We start from the raw sequence: 23,194 nt of genomic DNA on the forward strand, positions 1-23,194 counted from the left end.
ACTGGCATCCCATCCAGGGTGTGTTCCCAGGACAGGCTCTGGATCCACTAAGGATAAAGCGGTCACTGAAGGTGAATGAATGAATATCTGAATGCCAAAATGAATGATGCTTTTATTTTTAAAAGTCATTGGGTTATAACATTTATACATAACAACATATATAGGACATTTATTATGTGTTAAATACCAGAATGCATGTGACCTCCTGCTGAAAAAAACAGTGCATGTTATCAAATGAATGATGTTAGACTGCTCCAGAGAACAGTAAGAACAGCACTAATGCTGATGTGCTCACAGTCAGGCCTTGGGGATCATTTGTGGGAGTGATGGAGTAGTTGGACAGTTTGGGGCCACTCATGTCTGGTCTCTCATAGAATATCAGCTGTCCACTTCCATCCTGTAAGGCCAATAACAGGTATATCAAGGGTTAATATATTTGATTCCTTCTTATTCATTACTATTTTCTTCAAATCAGCAGACTCACTAAGAAATCCCTTAGCTTGAGGCGACCCTCCTTCGGCGTGTGGAAAAACGTGTCATGTTGGTGTATGATGGTCCCGTCTGAGCCGCTCAGCTCCCTCGCGCGCTTGGTCACGTGGTCGAGGTCACGAAGCCACGCCTTTATTTCCACATTCGACGGCATCTCTGAAAAAAGTCAATACGAATATCAATAATGTTGACTTAACAACACTCAAAATAGCTACAGTGGAACCAAAATACTGCCAAATAATGGTCATAATGGAAACTAGCCAACTGTTTTGTTGTCACTTACTGACTGCTGTGCTAAACTGAAATGTAAATACACACAAAACTGCACAAAGAACAGTTAAGTGTAAACTGCCTGTAAGCTACGTGCTGGGACTCCCGCTCATAACTGAGTTTAACTGTGAAACAGGAAGCATGAAACCACTTTCTTCCTTTCCATAATTAAAGTCCCAAAGCCTGTCTCATAACCTCATCGCCAAGTTAAAGTTTTATATTTATTAGCTACATTTATTTTGACGTCTCTCTCTCTCTCTCTCTCTCTCTCTCTCTCTCTCTCTCTCTCTCTCTCTCTCTCTCTCTCTCTCTCTCTCTCTCTCTCTCTCTCTCTCTCTCTCTCTCTCTCTCTCTCTCTCTCTCTCTCTCTCTCTCTCTCTCTCTCTCTGTGTGTGTGTGTGTGTGTGTGTGTGTGTGTGTGGTACCAAACATGTACCTGATATTCTGACCTGTTACATTGAAATATGTCTAGCCAAGTGAACACACAGTTCATATTAATGAGACACAGTTTTCAGACTAGATTAAAATAATATTTGTGATTAAAGAGTATTCAGACTAGATTAAAAGAAGTTGTTCAGACAAAAAAAAAAAAAAAAAAAAAAAAAAAGGTAGCAGACATTAAAATAAAAGCCCAGGACTGCTGCTGGTTGTTAAGCCTGCAATGGCTCGTTGGTATACCTGACTGCAGTGCATTTTTCTTTACAAAGGCAAAAATAATAAATGTAAATATAATGTAAATATAAAAGGAGTTTTCATGAGGAATCAACATGTAAAAATTGTGGTGAAACACTTAGAGCCTATATGTTTGCCTGGGCAGCCGAAACAGACCTTCAGTGTTAGCCCATGTGCAAACGCATTCACAGCCCATACCCAAAACCAACAAACCCACTTTTAACCCATGTGGGCCCTGGAAAGGAGAGCTAGCTGGGAGCTTAACTGAAGGTTTGTTTTCCAGTTTCAGGGGAGATGGTGGCTTAGTGGCTAGAACATTTGCCTTGTACCTCTGGGGTTTGGGGGTTTGATTCCTGCCTCTTGTGTGTGGGAGCTTGCATGTTCTGTCGTGGCAAAAACTCTTCAATTCCAAATAAGAAAAAAGACAAGACAATGGGTTCTGGATGCCAAAAATCATTAGACTTTATTGAATCAACCAACAAAGCCGAGATGTCTGCAGAGCATCTGATTTACATAGTCGTGGCTCGTGATTTTATATAATTCTAAAACAATGATCTCATTAGGTGGAGTTTTCTCATTTTTTCTTTTAAATCACACCCCTTTCGTTCGCCACAGTTATCCCATTGTTCAATTTGCTACATTGGAATTGTGGCACGAGCTGAGTCAGCTTATTTTTTTAAAAAGAGTTATCAGAAAAGATACAATGTAGTGTATGAATAAAACTGAAAGTTAGGTACTTTCCACAAACCAGGTCACATCAGGTTATCTGAATTCCTCTGCATACATTCACATTGATTTAACATGAGGTGATTTAAAGTCATGATTTTACAATACTACTGACATAATACTGATTGTCATTACAACACTGATTAACAAATACTGATTGACAACAGATGAAATTAATAAAGACAACAGAAAAATTTTTCTATAGTTCTCCCTGTGCTTCAGGGGTTTCCTCTGGTTTTCCAACATGCGTTGTAGGCTGATTGGCATCACTAAAGTGTCTGCTGTGTGTGTGATTGTGCCCTGTGATGGATTGGCACCCCATCCAGGGTGTCTCCTGCCTTGTGCCCTGAGTACCCTCGGATATCCTCCAGGCTCCACCGCAACCCTGTGTAGGATAAGCAGTACAGAGAGTGGATGGATGGTTTCTGGTGCACCTGAGCCAAGTATTTAGTGCCCCTGATTGGAGATGTATTGGGAGATGGAAGTAAGCAGAAGTGTTTAAAATTCATGCTACTTTGCATATTGTATATATTTGTTTTGGTGCTGTTATTTGACAGACTAACTTTTGAGTCAGTAATGACTGGCCTTCCGGGTCCGTCAGTCTCTAATTAAGGAAAACAAAGTGCTGCTCCTGAGCCAAGAAAAACACGCCTGATCAGTCCTTTCTGAAAAACGATACTTCAGCAACGACCAGAGTAAGCGAGAGTTAAGTGGGATATCAGATTTCTGACAAATACTGCAAATGCAAATTCTGTAAAACATACATTTTTCTTGTTTTCATCAACTTGTAGTGATCTCCATTTTGTAACATTACCTATTTATGTAAAGTGTGTTTAAGTGTGTGTGTGTGTGTGTGTGTGTGTGTGTGTAAGTGGTGCTGAGAGACTCCTCCTTAACAGCAAACAGGATGAAACACTCCCTCTATGTCTCTCATCATTCTTTTGCCCTGCCTCCTACCTTATCTCTCTTGAGGAGAAGGGTTATAGTGAGTGCCACATCCTGTGCAACCACTCTCTGGAACTGTAGACCATTCCTTATTAAAGATACAGTTGTGGAGGAAAGACTCAGAGGTGAGGAACAGAACAGAGGAAAAGAGAAAGTACAGTCAGCAACAGGTAAGCAATGAGTACATGAAACCTCAGTCAGGATATAAATCAAATGTAAATGTGGTGGAAAAAATATTTGGCTGTCATGTAACTAAAAACGATCAAAACTGCAGCTATCTGATTACAGACAGTCGGGTTTACATTGACGCTGTAGCCTACTAGTGAGGACAATGAGTGCAATGTGATTTGCGTACCTCTGTGGTGAGAACTCTCTGAAGTGACACAGCTCCCTGCACGACTGGCATCCCACAGCCAAATGACGATAACGTAGTCATACTACAGCGGCACAGAACAAAACAGCTTATTATGCAACAGGCGGGAGACCATCATCTTTAGTTATTAATACAGATACCATACAGAGAAAAGACTTCTGGTTTTATCAAGACTGACTGAAATAGTTTAACAGCTTTCAAACATATTTACAGTGATCATTGCCATTTATATAGAATATAGCACATTGTAATTGCATGGTCATTTACTGGTACAAAATATTATGAGTAAATGTCTATCCAAAAGCAAAGCTTGGTTTTGCTGAAGTTGGTCAGGAAATATGACAGAAAATTTAATGTTGCAGAGGCATTGTCAAAGAAATCTTATCACGGTTAAAGTAAGATCAGATTGTAAATGTTCAGACACGCAAATCAGTGATACATATAGGCCTATAAGAAAAATAAGAAAGAAAAGAAAAGAGTACAGCAACAACAACATAAATACTTGTGGACATTTGTGACAAAAGTCCTTCATCAGCGTGATGTCTAAAATGACGGGATTTGTACTACATAATACTACATATATCATTGTAACATGGTGATGTAGAACCCAGATTTACTTTCTCCATGTTCAAGTGTTCATTGGCTGGTTTTCAGTATTACATTTTTCTTCCTCTTCTGTGCTCAGAGGTCATGTATTTTACTAATATTTCTACTACATTTGCATTGTGTGTTACAACAAATATTTTGATCAGTGTAACCGCACTGGCACTGATGGTGAGTCAGAGAGGGTTCCATGTGTGCTACACAGACCCAGGAGACAGAAAGACTGCGAGTGTCTCACATCTTTGGACTTGTGCACGTGGCCTGTGTTTTGTCTTGGTGTTTCCTCTGAATGGGGAATTGTGAGCTTGTTGTTTCCTTTAGGGATCTATTTACAATTGTTATGCCAGATGTCATTGCTAATTGGGTTCATTTTGTTCAAGCTGTTGACTCAATGCAACTGTAATAAATCAAACACATCACTAAGTATCAGCTTGTTAATATTTTTAATCCCATGAGCCATCTGTGGTTACTATGTGACGCTGGATTAAAGACTTACTTCTAACATGCTAGGCCATTTTGGCATGTATTTCAGAGAGAGATTACATGGTTGGAGGGTAAGTGAAGAAGAGGAGTGCTGGCTAATGCTGGAGGGCTACAATGAAGCCAAATGGTGAAGAAGACAGCACAACACTGATCACCCTGTCTGAGCTCCCTGACCATAATTACGGAAGCATGGAAACGGGTGGAGTAAGTGTGTGTGTGTGTGTGTGTGTTTGAGAAACTGAGAGAGTAGGAAAGAGACTGACCCTTTAATACCCATGCTTTGTGAGGGCATTATGAGCTCTTAATAATAAGTGATTAGTTTGCATGTGGCTTCATAGAAGGTCAGCACCGTCAAAAACACACCAACGCATATCAATTTTTAATCCCTCCTGTTGCTTTGCATATGTGGAAACACATGACAAAACGACTTGTGTATCTATGCATTATATTCATTCTAGTCTGGCTAAACAAGTAGTAGTATGAAGTGTTTTACTTTAGTTTGATCTACTGTATATCTAATAAGTAACGTATGACATGGATCCCCCACAGTCACCTCAGAAGGCCAGGAATGTGTTTAGTGATGGAGTCACATGCATTGGTAAGTCTGCATTTGATGTCTTTTAATATATAAGAGTGTATGTGAATACAAAAAAAAATAATGTTACTTGAGGATGGAGTTAATAAATAAGCACATTCAGTGCACTGTGTAATGTTCAACTTGCACTCACCGGTCCATTAGTCACATATCTAATGACTAGCCTTGATTTTTTTTTTTTACTAGCTCTGATTTTACTAATGATCATGCCTTACCAGAGAAAACACATTAAATGGTCATTAAATATAAATTCAAATAACATGGAACTTGCTAATCTGATGAACATATATTTATGGTTTTGTATTTGTGCTGTTACACTTTAATGTACTATGATTCAGTTTCGTTACATGGCACAAGCATAATAAATTGTTCATTCATAATATTCATTCTTCTGAAATGTTAACAGATTTTGTACTGGTATGGGAGGAGACTTTGAATCAAGCAAAGCCTGTCGAACCAGAAGACAAATCGTCCAACACCACCAATGATATCCACAGGAAGTGGAGAACGGAGTTCCTGTCCAGGCTGCAAACCGCTGGCCTGCATCAGGAGATGGTCAGTATCATGTATCATGGTCAGTATTGACTCAAAAATACCAATCACGCCACTTGAGTTATGATGAGTGATGATTAGCACATTCCAAAATATGCTGAATAACTGCAGTATACATGTACAGTATATGCCGAGGAAACAAATCTGTTTATATTCAGTGAGAATGTTTGATTGCCAAGGTAGCTGACATGTATATTACATACATTCCACTGTTATTTTAAACATGTATTTTTATGAATAACAATGGCAAATCTTTATAGGCAGCCCACGTTATGATTTTTTTGTTTCAAACAAAATAGCTAAACACACAAATTTCTGTATATCTGATCGGAGTATTGGTGCAAAAAACTATTATGAAGTACTATAGTAGATGTACTGCAGAACTTGTAAACTTGATAAAAATGTAAATTATTTAATGAACTGTTTAGCCAAAGAATAAAATATTTTTGTTTGGCTAAACTACTATGGTGTTCCCTTTATATTCAATACTTTATTATTAATTTTTATTAAACTGTGTCTGTTGTTAGAAGGAGGTTGTGCAGGGCAAGACAAAGACAACATACGTGCTCTTGAGTGCCCCCTGGAATGTGCTATGTTATTACGCAGAGGAGATCAGCCTCCGGGTTCCGTTACAGGTGAATCAAGAGGGACACACATGGGGAATACAATTTATTACACAGAACTTTACAGAGGATCTGTTCATGAGACATGCATAATATGCTATATGGACAAAAGGATGTGGACACCAGACCATCACACCCATATGTGCTTGCTGAACATCCTATTCCAAAACCATGGGTAATAATATGGAGCTGGTCCCCCCTTTGCTGTTATAATAACATATCAAGGCTTTCCAGTAGCTTTTGGAGTGTAGTTGTGGGGATTTGTGCTGATTCAGCCACAAGGGCATTAGTGAAGTCAGGCTCTGATCTGATAAGGTCTCTTCCGTGGGGTTGAGGTCAGGGCTCTATGCAGGCCACTCATGCCACACCAATATCAGCAATAACCCTGTCTTTATGGACCTCGTTTTGTGCACAGCAGCATTTCATGCTGGAACAGGTTTGGGCTAGGCCCCAAAGGGAAATTGTAAAGTTACAGCATACAAAGACATTGTAGACAACGGTGTGCTTCCAACTTTGTGGCAACAGTTCGGGGAAGAACCATATATGTGTGCGATGGTCAAGGTGTCCAGATACGTTGACCATATAGTGTATATTCATGAAATGTGTCTAAGGGTGTTATTTCTTTCTGATGGATCTGTTCTACAGGTTGAGTCATCTCAAGAATCCAACTGGTCAGAAACAGTCCTCAGAAAGTTACACATCCCTAATATCTTAGCTCAGGAAGTACCCAACCCTCCACCAGACTACTACACCTGCCAGTTCCGCTCAAACAAGCTGGAGAGGTACAGTATCACCCTTGCACTATTACTGATCTTCAGTGGCAGTCAAATGCTTGGTGCTTTTCTATTTAACCACTGACAGGGTCTGTTATGTATGCTTTACGAAGCAGGAATGTAGAGGTAGTGTTTGAATACAGTGTGAGTCTGTGTTCACACGCAGTATTGTTTACATAGACTTTGCTTGCTGTACAACCTCCTTAAAGTCAAATACACACACACACACGCACACACACACACACACACACACACTGTAGATACACATACAATACATTTACCATGTCCATATTTTGCTTGCAGGTTTCTTGGCCATGAAAACAAGGACACTTTCTTCAAGAAGACACAGAGACATCAAATTGTAAGCTTGAATGCTTGAAAGTATTTAAACAATACCCAGATAAGCTAGCGGATTTAGCCATTAGCCTGCTGTCATAACTTTTATGACATTATTCCGGGGTTAGGGCACGGTTTGTTAAAGCACTGTGAATGTATCCTACTGCAATCCTGAGCTCATTTATTTCCTTGTGCTCCATATGGAGCACTTCTCTGTATTTGTCTGTCGAGCCCTAAAAGTTGCATTTTGCCCTTAGAGAAATTAGCCTAAATTGTCAAAAATTAAACCTAAAATGTAAGTTAAAAACTCTTTTTGCACTTAGAATGTATAGTATATTATAACATGTACATAAATATCAGAGGTTCCCAAACTAGTGTTGTCCTATTCTAGAGCATTATTGACTACTAACAATAACTGCTTTTCCTATTACAAATAGTGTTTGAGTTTTAAAAATCTCATCTTTGGGGTGGTAAGCATCACGCCACCCCACTGTTGATTAATTTCCATACAACAACACACCTAGTTTTATTCAGGTTTATTCCTTACTTATCACCTATCATTTTTACACAGGAAACATGTCCCTAATTATGAGTAACCTATCACTGCTACTAAATTTTGTCCCACAGCTGTATGAGATATTAGCTAGGACGCAGTTTGGAGCGTTGAAGAGAGGAGAGGTTGGGATAGCCAGGCTGGTCAGTGAGAATGTGTTCACTGCTGCATATCCCTTACATGAGGTGAGTCTCTGTAGGTACAAGAATGTTTATAATAAATAAAGATTTTACATAGTCCTTCTACCATATATACAGTACTGTGCAAAAGTCTTAGGCGCATGCAAAGAAATGCTATAGAGCAAAGATGCCTTCAAAAATAATGAAATTAAATGTTCCTACATTAAAAAAAAATACTATAAAGAGCTGTAAACAGTAATAAATGAAACAAAGTCAATATTTGGTGTGACGATCCTTTGCTTTTTAAAAAAAAGTAGTCTCAGGTACAATTTGTGCAGTTTTATAAGGAGATTAGCTGTAAGTTTTACTGAGCATCTTGCAGAAGCAGCCACAGTTCTTCTGGAGACTCTGACTATCACACTTGCTTCTTATTTTTGCAGCAAAACCCAGCAACCTTCATTGTGTTTTTTGGCTGAAAATTGTCTCTTATGTAATCTGCTGCTTTCTTTACTGACATACAAACATTTTTCTGTTACATTTAATTTTGTGCTGGAAAACTAATGTTTGGAAATCTAAAAGGTTTTGTACTGATTCAATAATATAGACGTCATAAAATACAAATCTATAACAAAGTTTGTACTAAAACAAATAGGGTGCCTAAGACTTTTGCACAGTACTGTATTTATATATATATATATATATATATATATATATATATATATATATATATATATATATATATATATATATATATATAGTTCCTCATGGCTTTACATACTAACCATTACACTCCTTTTGTCGCTGTTGCTTTAAGGGGCATTATCAGATGCCCAAAAGTCCACTTAATCCTGACTTTCTGAGCATGAGGCAGATCTTATACCATTATTGGGCACGATGGGGCTGCTGGAAGAAGTACCAGCCTCTGGACCACATCCGTGAATATTTTGGCGAGCAGGTTGCACTCTACTTTGCCTGGTTAGGTACGTGGTATGAAGATGTGCAAATGTAAACTCAATAAAAACATGTCAGAATACTATGCTGTAGTATTTAAGTACTTGTGATTTGCTTCACTGAGAAAGAGCGTAGGTGCTGATATTGTAAGGTTTATGTTTCTTATCTAAATGTAGATAGTGCCTGACGCCACCCAGTTCTATCTCATACTTGTGATATCTTTAAACATCCCGTCTCTCTCTCTCTCCAGGATTTTATACAGGGTGGCTACTTCCCGCTGCAGTTGTAGGCTTCCTCTTGTCTTTGTTTGGAATCTGGCTCATGGTCACTGATATCCCAGCGTGAGCAATATTGATATCTTTTACCCAGGCCAAGAGTATTAGTAGAGTATTCCTATCCTGATCATGACCTTCAACCTTTCTGACCTATTATTTATTTCCCTTAGGCAGGAAATCTGCAACAGTGGTGACAGTATTGTCATGTGTCCAATCTGTAACATCTGTAGCTACTGGAACCTCTCCAGCATCTGCTACACTTATAAAGTGGGTTTAATGAGTCTGTGTGAAAGGTACTGTGTAAGTTAGTGTGCTGTATTTAGTAAAATATTGTGTATTATTTTGCCACAGGCAGGATTATTATTTGACAATGGTGGAACAGTGTTCTTCAGTATCTTCATGTCCCTCTGGGCAGTCACCTTCCTGGAGTACTGGAAGCGTACCTGCTCTGTGCTGGCTCACAGGTGGGACTGCTCTGAGTTTGAGGAGACTGAGGTAAGGAGAGAATATAAGAAGAATATAAGAAGACTAGATAGGCATGTAGCTGTTCCAAACAGTGAAATGGGGAAAATAATAATAATATTATCTTAATTTCTGTGTGTGTGTGTGTGTGTGTGTGTGTGTGAGGATAATACATACTGTATATAAATATAACCCACTGCACCTATAAATATAACACACCTGATTCGATTCATCAACAAAAAACAAGTCTTTCCCTGATTAAAGGAGCAGTAAGTAACTTTTAGGGTTCTCAGCATTAACATTAACACACCTTCCCCTCCCCCCAGCCCACCACCACTCTGGTCAAAATATGTATGCCTTATGAGGAATAAGGAAAAATGGTAGTGCTAATGCTGACTTTATGCATTTGAGTCCTGCCTCTCAAAGCATGTTACACTGGGCCCAAAAAATGTAAATGAAAGCTTGAAATTAACAAACCAGACAGATAAATTGCAAAACAATATTGCAGATTACATATTTTTCTAAGGAATCCTTCAAATTACATGATTTTACAGGACTAGAAACACCTTTCAACATCACATACTGCACCTTTAAATTTAGTTGTAACTAGTCCTGGCCTTGGAGGAGTTTAAAATGGAAAGTAGCTCTATGTCAAATATTCTACAGATGTGTTTTGTGCTGGAGTGTGTCACTGGGCTTGTAATCATCATTTTCTAATTAAACATGCTGTAGCTCTTTTATAGCTACATCTTTATATCGTCAATTTTAGGAAAGGCCAAGGCCAGAGTTCGCTGCCATGGCACCAATGACAGTCCGTAATCCTATAACAGGGGCTGAGGAGCCACATTTCCCAGAGATTAGTCGGTTTCAGCGCATGGTGACTGGCAACATGGTCATCATTCTGATGGTAAAGTAAAAATGACAGGGAAATGAACTTCCTCCATTTATCCTTGTGTTAAAGAATGTTCTATTTGTATTTTGATACTGAGCTTGATTTCTGCAGGTTGCTGTAGTTTTGATGTTCTTGATAGCAATTATTCTCTACCGGACCATCCTGAGCATCATCATCTACAAGTCTCAGAATGAATTTTTCATATTCTCTGTAAGTACATTTTGCCTATTATACAGCATGGACTGTATCATCCTTTTGAATAACATAATTTCATTATTTGAATTGTCAGAATAGTATTGTTATCTTTTAATCTGTTAAGCTATGCAGTAATTTTTTTCTTCAAAGGCTGTACAGGAGACTCAGTCACAAGCAAACAGGGCATTAGCCTAATAAATAAGCATTTATTTAGATGTAAAAGCTGGCCTTAGTTGTTTTTGTACCAATGCTGTGCTCTTTGCCTATATCACAGGCTGGGAGGATAGCAAGTCTCACCGGCTCAGTGCTAAACTTGGTGGTGATTATGTTACTGTCTAAGGTGTACACATATCTCGCCCAAATCCTGACCCGATGGGGTGAGCAAACATGTGCTGAACTTTCATCCATGATTGCTGTGATAATGCAGAGCTTATGATTTATTGCTTTACCACCAACAGAAATGCACCGTACTCAGACCAAATATGAAGATGCTTTTATTCTCAAAGTGTTCATCTTCCAGTTTGTCAACTTCTACTCTTCTCCAGTGTACATTGCTTTTTTTAAGGGCAGGTGAGTGTACAGCAGACTCTGTTCACTTCATGTGAAAATAAACAGATAAATTATATGTGTTGTTTTTTAAAGGTTTGTTGGATATCCTGGAAAGTATTATACACTTTTTGGGGTTCGAAATGAAGATGTGAGTGTAAACTGCATTTCATTAATTAGTTGTTACTTTTTATTCATTTGTTAATTCCTTATTTTTTCTGAATTCCATGAATAGCATTACACAACAATACTTTAATAAAGTTCGCAGTCTCAGTGATCTCATTGGTTCATCTTATTTCTTCCAGTGTGGTGCTTCGGGATGTCTTATTGAGCTTGCTCAAGAGCTGTTGGTCATCATGGTAGGCAAACAAGTCATCAACAATGTTCAAGAATTTGTTCTTCCGTAAGTCTCCATTTCTTTATAACAAAAAAAATGCAATTTTCAAAATTTTCCCTTAAAATGCTTTAAAAATGCGTCCTCTCTTGACCCCCACAGTAAGTTGAAGGCATGGTGGCACAAGCGGAAACTTCATCCAGCTCATAAAGAAAAGGGAGTAAATGAACAAGACGGCGAGGCACCCTGGGAAACGGATTATAGACTGTTGGTGTGCGAGGGCCTGTTTGATGAATATCTGGAAATGGGTGAGTTATTGAATTTCATATCATTCCCATGCTTATATTCCCACACTGATTTTTTTTTTTTTTTTACATATAGAGAACATCTCTGATTTAAATGTTTTCCTAAAGCTTCTCAAATGTTATATGAGCATTATATGAGTTATATGAGTCATTTTTATAGATGTATTGCTTTTTTTTATAAAGCTATTGCATAAGTGGGAATAAAGTCTTTGAAAGATCCATCTTCAGTTTGAATCACAGGCTTTAAAGCAAGAATAAGTTAGCCAAATTACATCATGTCATGGTTAAAAAAGGGCACCTAATTAAGGAATAAATAATGACTGGGCATGCTGTTATAGGAAAATAATCAATGCCGTGGTCGTGTAATGCAGCTTGATGCAAAGCAGACTGACCGTTACCACTCCGAAGCTGATTATTTTCCAATAACAGCACAACCGGTAGTCTTTTATTCTTCTTATACAACAGCAATGTGTAAACAATTACAATTTTTAATGCATTAAATAAATAATTCAATTAAATAATTTATTAAATTAAAGATATCATACTTTTAACTGTTTTAAGTTACATTTAATGTTGTGGAACGTTCCTATTATCAGACTATGGCAGCTATGAACAGTCTTTCCCTCACCAGCCACTCTTTACTCTCTCTCAAAGTTAACAAAACAAACAACCAAAAAAAAAGATATGCAACTTGTCAAATTACTGAGAAAGTTGCAAGCCCAACATCCTGTCCTGAACAATTGACACTCAACTTCTTAGATAACCTTCACTATATCAATGACTCTATACACACACACACACACAAACCGACCAATTCTTTTGTTTTTGCTATACAATGAAAACATTCATCAAAAGATACTGTATGCAACGATAGATCAGTATTTTAGCTTTCATTTCAGTGATATTTACATCTAGACGTACTCTTACTAACTCCTCTTTGCAGTCCTGCAGTTTGGTTTCATTACAATCTTTGTGGCGGCTTGTCCCTTGGCGCCACTCTTTGCTCTGGTGAATAACTGGGTGGAGGTACGTCTAGATGCGCAGAAATTTGTGTGTGAGTACCGCAGACCTGTGGCTCAGCGGGCGCAGGACATCGGGATATGGTTTACAATCCTAGAGGTGATCGCCCATCTGGCTGTGATTAGCAATGTGAGCATTCCTGCTTTATAGTATATCTTGATAACACAGCTTCGCTCCATTGTGTTGGTTCTTGTATGAATTATCATTAAAACTTCTTTTGATGTTTTGCTGAAAAGCGCCTTTTAAGTGTAAACATAATCAGTGGAGCCGCTAATGAGAAATGAATGTGTTTTTGTTTTTGTTTTGGCCGTGTCTAACTTCCTGTTCCTTTGCTAGGCTTTCCTGATTGCTTTCACGTCTGATTTCCTGCCACGTCTCTACTATCGCTACACCACTGAGGGCACTCTGAAAGGCTACATCGATTTCACCCTCTCTGTCGCACCCAACAACTTCACGCAAAGTGATATGCAGTGCAGGTCGAGAGACTCTCCCAGTAAAGCAGGCAGCTGTAGAGTGTTGATTTTATAACATTTGGTGGAAGTTGCACTTTGAGTAATTGTGTATTTAAAAACTGCAACTCCCAAAACATATCTGTCTATTGCCAAGGTACAAAGAAACTCTGATGTGTAAAATTCTTTGTGCAATTAAGAAAAATGCCTATTAGTAAGCTGAAGTTACAACTTTTAATCTCAGGTATCGGGGATTCAGAGACAAAAGGGGACATCACACTCCAGAGTACTATAATCTGCTGGCTATTCGACTTGGTTTCGTCATTATATTTGAGGTGTGGTCAATATGTATTAATAAACTATCTATCTAAATGCATGCAATTTGTATTTAAAAACTTACAGATTTCTGCTAAATTTAAAGTGTTTAACTTGTTTCACTAACCTGAGCATCTATATTGGGTGAGGATTTAATGATAGATATGTTTGGAGGTCCATGGAGCACCTGTTTACCTTTTAACATACAAAACTCGTATTACACTATTAGCCCCAAAACAGCTTAACTTTTTATATTTTTTTAATCTTTGACAGGAACTTCATGCCTCCAATATTTTTAGTGTAGGGTTGACATTCTCTCTTAAAATTTTGTTTCAGCATGTGGCATTCCTAATTGGTCGCATGATTGACTGGATGGTTCCTGACGTTCCAGAGGAGGTGGAGATAAAGATCAAGAGGGAGCACTACATGGCTAAAGAAGCTCTGGCTGAGAATCAGGTGAACTTGTCTCAGTTGATAATGATTGACTGATTTGTTAAATACTCAAGGTTTAACTATATAAAATTGTAATCTTTGCTCTTGTCTGTCGACATGAAGGCATTAGAAGCGGCTGTAGAAGCCTCTGGATTACGACTCAGAGTAAAATCAGAGAGATCCACAGCCTCGCCTCGTGACACAGACTCCCCTCTGCCAAGTATGACCGCTGAGGACATTTCAAAGGACGTTTGACATTTATCCAGGAGAAAACACAGAACGTCCTGCTCTGGCTCATTAAAATCAACCACAAAATAAGAATAAAACTCATTAAATTGGTTTAGCTCAAAAAATTTCAAATAGTCCACTGAACACTGACAATTTCTTTCCACTGGGCAAATTATTTGCTTGCTTTTATATTTCCCAGAATCTTGTGAGGGCAGTTGCACAACTACGAAATATTGTGACACTACCAGTTTGAGAACTCAGTAATACAGTGCAATTGTGCAATCTCAGTCATGACAATCCAGCAGTTACAATATGTTAAAACGTTTATTTTATTCAGATTTTATTCAATATTCAGAGGGCTCATACTGTATTATTACTCATACAATAACCTAAATAAATTCTTAAAAGAAACAGGGGTTTTGTTTTAAAATTCAGTGTGTTATGAAACCTATGTACAGTATGTTTATTATATTATAATATTATATATTATATTTTTTCCCGTTTAGATCTTACCAGTTACATACAGTAGGGATGTAACACAATGCCATTATCTGTATCTGTGTAGTGCTCAAAATATTTGTATCTGTTTTTATATTCAGATTTAAACCATAAGTGGCTGTGTTGTATACTGGAATTTCTTTTTTCTACCGCTGTGCCCTGGAAACACTAGAAAACACTTAAAAACTGAATTTCTTTGGTTATATGTTATATTACAGAAAGATCAGAAAAGATTACTGGACATGCTGTTGTAAAATTACTCCACTACTACAGAATCTACTATAAAACTGGAAAGCATTGCTTCCGTGAGTCAAACTGGGGTCCATAAAGCAGCATTTCATTATAATAACTGTATGATTTTCTGAGAAGATTTTCTTTTAATAACAATAGAGAACGGTCATTTAACAACAATGAAAAACACCCAAATGAATGTACCAATTTGAACGTTTTTCAATTATTTTACATTTAAAATTTTATTTTTTTTTTGATGCTCAGAAGAGCTACACTATATGTTTGTGGACACCTGATCACACCCATATGTGTTTCTTCCCCAAACTGTTGCCACAAAGTTGGAAGCACACGATTGTATAGGATGTCTTTGTATGCTGTAGCGCATTTTCGCTTCACTGGAACTAAGAGGCCTAAACCTGTTCCAGCATGACAATGCCACTGTGCACAAAGTGAGCTCCATAAAGACATGGTGGCAGAACTGGAGTGGCCTGAACAGAGCCCTGACCTCAACCCCACGGAATACCTTTGGGTTGAACTGGAACGCCGATTGCACCCTAGGTCTTCTCACCCAACGTCATGTGCCTGACCTCACTAATGCTCTAGAGGCTGAATGGACACAAATCCCCACAGCCATGCTCCATGGTAAGGTGTCCACAAACTTTTGGCCATGAAGTGTATGTTGTCCTGTGCACAGCATGCGGTCTGTGGGAGCTACATAGGCAGCTCCCCATATGAAAGCACTCTATGTGTTTTATTTGTACAGAAATATGGTAGAAATACGGTTTTCTTATCTCCCATCTCCCGTTCTTATAATGTTAATGAACATGGTCTTTAATGAAGTTTGTAATTGTTTGGCCTTTTCTGCCCTTTTCCTAAGTTTCATGGCTTTTTGTGCAGTTTTTGAGTTGTAGTTGAGGTGCGAATTGTGCTGAAACCTGGCAACCCTCCCCAAGCGCTTCTGCAAGCTGTTCTGTGAGCTAAACACAAACAAGCAAACAAACAAAAAACTTTCATCCCGCGGGACCCTAATGCACACACATAGTCTGAAAAACAAACAAACAAAAAAACAAAAACAAACAAACAACCAAAAAAAATCTGAATACGTTGCCTATTGTTTGGATCTGAATTCATATATATATATATATATATATATATATATATATATATATATATATATATATATATATTTTAGCATGCATTATCTGTTCAACTCAAATAATATATTCACATTCGGTTATCCCTACAATACAGATATAATATAATATAATATAATATTCCTGTTGCAAAGGGGGCAAGAGGTTCTTTTTTTGGTCAATGAACCAAAAATCACAAATTATCCAGTATTTTAGTACGCTCTTTGTCCTCACTAATAGACAACAGATATGAATAAATATGAATATAACTTTCTAATATGTATATATTTTCCCAAAGAGCTCTGTAGAGTAGATTAGTACTTTTATTTTGAAATTAGACTGACACTGAGCTCTGTGACTGTGGTTGCTGATTTCACAGCCGCAGACTTTTCCCGGGATTTTTGTGACTTGGGCCTGTCTGAGGTAATCAGTTAGCATTTCTAGCTAGCGATGTAAACGATTTATTTTGTTTTAAATGTGTGTGTTGTTTTGTTCTACTTGTTCCACATTATATAAGATAGAGCCAATTCAGTGTTTAAAACGTCTTCACTAACTAGTTAGCTTGCTTTCTTTATTTCACGGCTTGCCTGAAGTTTGGAAACTCACTAGCGTTGGTCGTGCACACAGCTAACACAGCTAGCACAGCAAGGCGGCTTGGTTAGTACATTTATGACACATTTATATACATTATAGCACTGAAATTCTTAGGACGAGGCTCAGGTGAATTGCTTACAACCAGTGTAAGGTAAAGAATATCACACACAAACACACACAAACACCACGAGCACTAACTAATAAACTATAATAATAATAATACAAGTCACAATGTATAATGATGTAAGTGAGTGGAAAAACAATATGAGTAGTGGAAACATGACATAATATCGCACTTCAAGCTGTAAAACAACTCAATAGATAAAGTTAATAGTAAATATGGCGTCATGTTACTCATCTGAGATATAATGGTACATAATCAGTGAAGGGTTATAAACTGTACATCTAGTTTTAATTTTAGCTGTAACATTAGACCAGGTTTGATTTATTCAGATATTTAGATCTTATTTAAAGGTCAGTAATGATGCTTCTTTAGTTAGCTAACTAAACAACTATTCATGTGATTTAGAAAAAAAAAAATTGCACCTGTTTCAGAACTAAAAGCTCAAAAGGTCTCGGCTGTGATCCACATTATCTCCAAAACCCAGTTTGATTAACTGAATTTTAATGAATTTAAATGAATTTGAAGAATGACATGCTGGTACAGATGTAGCATGATGTGGCGGAAGGTGATGGTTACAGTCTAGTAGTTGTTTGGAACAACTCAGGAAATTTGTGTTGTTGACCGTTACATGTCTTCTGCCTTCATAACAGTTTCCTGCTTTGTAAACAGACAGACAGACAGACAGACAGAGAGAGAGAGAGAGAGAGACATCTGCATTCAGAGAGAGGACAGAGGAGTGATGCCACCTGTTTCAGAAGAAGACCCTGAGTTGGGGCAGGAGGGGAAACTGAAGCGGGCAGATTGCTTGTGTCCTGTCTGCCTGGAGATCTTCCTGGAGCCGGTCACGCTGCCGTGCACGCACACGTTCTGTAAACCCTGCTTCCTGGAGACGGTGGACAAATCCAATATATGCTGTCCTCTCTGCCGAAAGCGTGTCTCTACCTGGGCTAGACTTAACGGCAGGAACAAGACATTAGTGAACACAGAGCTGTGGAGGCGCATACAGGACGCTTTCCCCACACAGTGTCAGCGTCGATTAAATGGAGTCGATGACGAGGAGGATGTGAACAGTAAGTGCACTATTACATATATATGGAGTTTTTCAGGTACATAATAAAAATGTAATCTGAACACAGTTTGCATCATATATGCCATTTTTATGTTTACAGAGCATCAAGTTGTAGGAATTTAGTACTTTTATTCTGTTTTTTTTTTTTTTTTTTTTTTTGGGCTAATATGCTGCCCAGGAGACACCATGGTCGTAAAAAAATGCCACCTTAATCTTCACATTTTTGTGTTTTTTTGTGCTAACTGAATGATAAAACTCAATCCTGGTTTGATAATTTGCTGATGAATTGCAGAGCACGTGTCACAGCGGAAAAACTAAGCTGTGCAGGGATACCAAGGGACCAAGGATAGGAAATTCTGACCTCAACAAATGATCACCCATGGTGATATTTAGTCTGCTAAAAGTGGAGTCAGTAATTTGGTGAAAATTTTCCCCACATTCTCGCAGCTGTCAGTAAAATATCTACTGGAAGGAAAAACTTAATGTGAACAGGTAAAACACATCCAACCAATCAGGATAAGGAGGTGTCCTTTACTCAACCATCATGCTGCGTGTTGACTCTGTGTTGGAGTGTAACTTTGGAGGATCAATTAAACAAATGGGGAGTGTGTGAGTGTGCATGTGTGTGCTACTGGAAGGGATTTTGGTTAGCAAATGTGGTTTGAAGAGACAGATGCATTTACATTTGTATAATGTGTATGAAACAAGTCTCAGACTTCCTGAAGTGGTTTAAGCGATCAGAATTAAATCTGTTTCAAATGCGTCTTGGATGCACTTTCATTTTTATGTGGATTATCTCCATCCAGATACAATCCTGATACGTAAGATACAGGAAAAGAAGTGTAACAGGGCCTGTAAGTCATGATAATGAGATTGTGCTGCTGTTCTAAAGATTTTCAGTTGTGTGTATTATCTGGTATGCATGCAGTTGTGATAACAGGATTTTATAAGTTTTTATTTTTTACACTTATGTAAGTATAATGTATGTCTGCCTACCTTTACTGTGACTTGGTAATGCATCTACATGGCAATCTAATGCTCATGCATAGTCTGAATTCTCATTAACCCCCTTCTTCTTCTTCCCACAGTGTTTATACCAAAACCCAAGGTCAGTCAGCCAGGTGAGCTCAGGCGAGAGTATGAAGAGGAGATTAACAAGGTGAGAGAAACTGTCGATTCAGTTCATTTCTTTATGGATATTGGTGACTTGGTATTGGAGACTAGTATTGTGTATGTAAGGAATAATACAAATTGTGCTGTTAAACAAAAATAATGCTCGCCGAACAAAAAATGTCACCACATCAACGATTACAGGTTTTACTTTGTTAAAATCCATCTGTTATTAGTCTTAAATTATGCTGAGCGTCTGCCATACAAGTTCCTGCATCTGAGCTGTTAATATAGAAACAATAACATATTAGAATGCATGCAGTAATAGTAACCTATCGTTCACGTTACAGCCACAACTACTGTCCATTCTGTATACTGTGCTGTTATACAGAAATAATGCACACCTTCTGACCAATCAGATTTGAGAATTCATCTGCGCTGTGTAAAAGGATTGTTAATAGCTGTATAACTGTCATACACGGAAATCCTCTAAATCAGTGGTTCTTAAACCAAACCTCCCTGAGGGACTGCTTAATGAACTACAGCTCTAAATTCCTGTAAATTCCTATCACTGCATTCTTTATGCCTCTGATGGTGTGGCTCCTGAGAATCTGTAGGATGTCTCCTATGGTCATTTTGCCAACTGTAAAATTAACGTATAGATAAATAATCATTATGATAATAAAGATGATAATCATCTTTACTATCATCATGTGTTTACTTGTACCACGTCCAGTGTTGTGAACAGATGTTTTCTAATGAGGTTATCAGAACTGTGAAGCAAACAACACACTAAAACAGTGTAATTCATATATAACAGCTTTAGCTGGCTGTGAAAGCTTACACAACAGCTCAGTTATAAGCTATTAATAGACTGTACTTAATAAATAAATTTTTTATTTTATGTAATGTGTTTTTAAAGGAGAAAAAAATTGGGCAGAAGCCTCATCATACACTAGATCTGGCAGGTGGCAGATTTGAGTCCTAACTCCTTTGCACTTTGCCTCTAGTGTAGTGCAGTATTTATTTATAATATTTATATCTTACACTGTTCTTATTTCTCCAGTTTGTAGAAGAGAAGCGAGCTCTGGAGGAGGCAGAGAGGAGGGCCAGTGAGGAGTACATCCAGCGCCTCCTGGCTGAGGAAGAGGAGCGAGTGGAAGAGGAGAGGAGGAGGCAGGAAGAGAGACAGCTGGAGGATGACGAGAGACTGGCGAGATTGCTCAGTGAAGAATTGGTCAGTGTCCAAACAGTCTTGCACATTGTTATTCTTTTAAGTAAAGCCCTAGTTTTTTTATTTATTTATTTATTTTTTAAAGCAATATTTATGGAAATCTTGTAGCAACTCGGCTTCTGTTATTCAGAGTTGCTGTTGCAACCAAGCCACATGCACAATCTTACATTGAGAGAGAAATCTAGCTTGTGGTGTTAATGCATTTGTGTGTATATTTTACCCTCATACTGCTTTTGCACTTTTTCTTTCTTTTTTTTTTTTGAGAGTGAGATAAAAAAAAGTGCTGGCTGAAGCAGCAATATGAGGCTTTTAAGTTACTGAGTAGGAGTAACTCTGAGCATAACTAAAGCTAATACTTTTTTTGGAACGATGGACATGTTGGCCTGTACAACTGTAACCTGATGTGAACCATCCATCTGCACACAATCCCCAATGCATTATCTGTAAAACTGCATTGTCAAGCCTAGGTAGTGTTCAAAGCCATTTGATTCACTCTTATGATAAACATTGATTGTTTATTACTAATCTGAACTCCCAAGCCCCATAATGTGATGATGTGGATAGCAATGCCATGTGAAATAATGATGTCAACTTTGGCTGATATACAGACACGAAGAGTAAAAAAAAAAAAAAAATCAATGTTGTATCGTTACAGAACTCGAGTCCAGTTTTGGAAACTCAGAGGAACAGTAAAGTTAACGATGCTGCCAAGAAAAAGAAATCAATTGTGGGACACATTGAGAAGTGAGTAATTCTGTTGTAAAGGGCTGTTGCACCTTATTTGTTCCTTTGTATAATTATGAATGAAATGCTTGAAATTCATATGTAATTAGAATGTAATTCAGTTATGTTAATTGTGCTTTAGATATCTGTGCCAAGTGCCTTACTCACAGCCACACTGCGAGACCAAACAGTCCTCCACTCTTTTGGACAATAAGGTGCCCAGAACTTTAGTTAAATGTTGTCTAAATGTTAGTCAGTAATGGTAGTTTAGTTAAATGGTAGTTAAATGTTATATACATTCTCTGGTCAGTACAAAAATAATCATATTCCACTGTTCTTAACAAATTTTTCAGGAAAACATTCTGAACACTCCAACCTCTACAGATCCCTCTGGCATTGAACTGCATTTCTTGGACTCCATTAGTAAACCCTCTACATCAAGCTCAGACCCAGACACTTGTAAACAACTTTTTGACACTTCAAACAGAACCACTGTCTATTCTAAGAGGAAGAGTGTAGATAGTGACCAGCCTGAACCTGTCACCTGTAAGAGGCCCTGTGACTCCCCACCCCCTGCATCGCCTCCTCGTGGTAGTGTTTTCCTGCAGGAGCTGGCTGAGCAGGAGGAGGTTTTGAGAAGCCGGATGCTGCAGGAGGAGGAGGACAGAAGGCTGGCGCTGCGCCTGCAGAGGGAACTGAACCGAGAGAGTGCTGTGGACCGCAGAAAAGGCTCTGCTGATGAGTATTTACTGAGAGAGAAAAGCAGCCCTACATCCAGCAGCAGTACAAGCCCAGGTGAGGAGAACAAGACGGGACATAAGGCTGGGAAGAGAGCCAGCAGCCAGATCGAGGGGAAAACTTTTAGGAAAAGCTCTCTTTCCACACAAGTGTCTCCTTCTTCAGCCTCGTCAGTGCAGAAGAGCAGAAAGCAGACCACTCTTACTCAAATGTTCCCCAGCCTGGGCAGCTGAGCCAGCTCTCTGAACATCTCAGTCAATCCTTAATTGCCCTTTCCTTCCATATGATCACATTTAGCATACCTCTTTACATATTTCGCCTATTTTGCTCAGTGACTTTGCTGATTTTGGAAGAACAGAGTGAGGGTCAAAGAAGAGTGTAATACACAAAGATTGTTTTTGTGAAACTTTAACCTTCAGTTATGAAAGTTGACATGTTAAGTGCTCAAACTGTTAATTGCTGCAAAAAAAAAGATAATTTTTATGCATGTTTCTATTTTTGTGTAGATAATCTGAGTTCATTTTTAAGGAATAAAATAGTTGTGAAAATCTTTGGCCTATATTGTCAGGTTTTGTGCCATGCTTATGGATAGGAAAGCAAAAATTGCTTACAGTCTAACTCGTCAAACCCCACTTTTTTTTATACGTATCTGGAACTGACTCTGTAAGTAACAAAGCCTTCTCTTTCCAAGCATGTACAAAATGATATTTGTGGCATAAAATACTTCAGTAGATCAAATATAATTAATATATAGATTACACAGCACAGGTTTTAGACCCATCTTGACATCTGTTCCTTGATCTGTCTCTTTGTCGCATTTATTGTACAATAAAACACAACTGTATTATACAGATGAACAAACATATTTTTTTTAAATTACTTTCTAAGAATCCACTATATACACTATTATTGCTGCATGATGTCTTTTTTCCTCCCCATGACCAAGACTGATGACTAATGGAAACACAAGTTATTGCTAACTGCGAAATATATACAAGCTTCATAATGAAACTATTCTCATTGCTGAGATATTGTACAGTGTGTTTCACTTTCAGTGATGGATAGTAAGGAACGCAACCCTTAGCAGAAGGAAACGATATACAAAGCAGATATCCAAGCAGACATGGTGCTGTCAGTACATACACATCTTTGAGAAAATGTTTTTTAGTTGAAAATAGGTTTCAGGGACATTAAAATTTAATCATGATTTTTAGGGACAGAACT

The 23,194-nt window shown here is 38.1% G+C and overlaps 2 protein-coding genes and 1 long non-coding RNA gene across 6 annotated transcripts; 2 read left to right on the forward strand and 1 right to left on the reverse strand.

Annotated features, from left to right (window-relative positions):
- Nucleotides 1-1,879: 1,879 nt before the first annotated feature.
- On the reverse strand, nucleotides 1,880-4,582 carry LOC128320201 (uncharacterized). Its single transcript, XR_008303656.1, has 3 exons — nucleotides 3,458-4,582; nucleotides 3,115-3,190; nucleotides 1,880-2,542 (listed from the first exon to the last, which is right to left on the reverse strand). It is a non-coding gene; the product is annotated as an uncharacterized LOC128320201 (long non-coding RNA).
- ano7 (anoctamin 7) lies at nucleotides 3,114-14,927 on the forward strand. 2 transcript variants are annotated; one of them, XM_026934837.3, is made up of 24 exons: nucleotides 3,114-3,272; nucleotides 4,611-4,765; nucleotides 5,111-5,159; nucleotides 5,563-5,711; nucleotides 6,236-6,343; nucleotides 6,977-7,113; nucleotides 7,408-7,465; nucleotides 8,068-8,178; nucleotides 8,927-9,092; nucleotides 9,314-9,404; nucleotides 9,509-9,605; nucleotides 9,690-9,833; nucleotides 10,570-10,707; nucleotides 10,804-10,902; nucleotides 11,162-11,264; nucleotides 11,346-11,457; nucleotides 11,530-11,584; nucleotides 11,739-11,836; nucleotides 11,930-12,075; nucleotides 13,016-13,221; nucleotides 13,429-13,568; nucleotides 13,786-13,876; nucleotides 14,193-14,312; nucleotides 14,412-14,927. In XM_026934837.3, the coding sequence occupies exons 2-24, from the start codon at nucleotides 4,676-4,678 to the stop codon at nucleotides 14,541-14,543; spliced, it is 2,640 nt and encodes an 879-aa protein (XP_026790638.3). In that variant the 5' UTR covers nucleotides 3,114-3,272; nucleotides 4,611-4,675; the 3' UTR covers nucleotides 14,544-14,927. The 2 variants fall into 2 exon arrangements, with proteins under 2 accessions (XP_026790638.3, XP_026790639.3); XM_026934838.3 differs by having other exon boundaries at nucleotides 6,239-6,343.
- Nucleotides 14,928-16,768: 1,841 nt separating this feature from the next.
- Nucleotides 16,769-22,520, forward strand: rnf168 (ring finger protein 168). Of its 3 annotated transcripts, none has more exons than XM_026934840.3 (7): nucleotides 16,769-17,123; nucleotides 17,747-18,166; nucleotides 19,254-19,324; nucleotides 20,342-20,512; nucleotides 21,165-21,253; nucleotides 21,375-21,447; nucleotides 21,586-22,520. In XM_026934840.3, the coding sequence occupies exons 2-7, from the start codon at nucleotides 17,836-17,838 to the stop codon at nucleotides 22,201-22,203; spliced, it is 1,353 nt and encodes a 450-aa protein (XP_026790641.1). In that variant the 5' UTR covers nucleotides 16,769-17,123; nucleotides 17,747-17,835; the 3' UTR covers nucleotides 22,204-22,520. The 3 variants fall into 3 exon arrangements, with proteins under 3 accessions (XP_026790641.1, XP_026790644.1, XP_026790643.1); XM_026934843.3 differs by having other exon boundaries at nucleotides 16,769-17,035; XM_026934842.3 differs by having other exon boundaries at nucleotides 16,769-17,035; nucleotides 17,766-18,166.
- The last annotated feature ends 674 nt before the right edge of the window (nucleotides 22,521-23,194 follow it).

Source organism: Pangasianodon hypophthalmus, chromosome 14, assembly GCF_027358585.1.
Source record: "Pangasianodon hypophthalmus isolate fPanHyp1 chromosome 14, fPanHyp1.pri, whole genome shotgun sequence".
In the NCBI taxonomy this organism is placed as follows: domain Eukaryota; kingdom Metazoa; phylum Chordata; class Actinopteri; order Siluriformes; family Pangasiidae; genus Pangasianodon; species Pangasianodon hypophthalmus.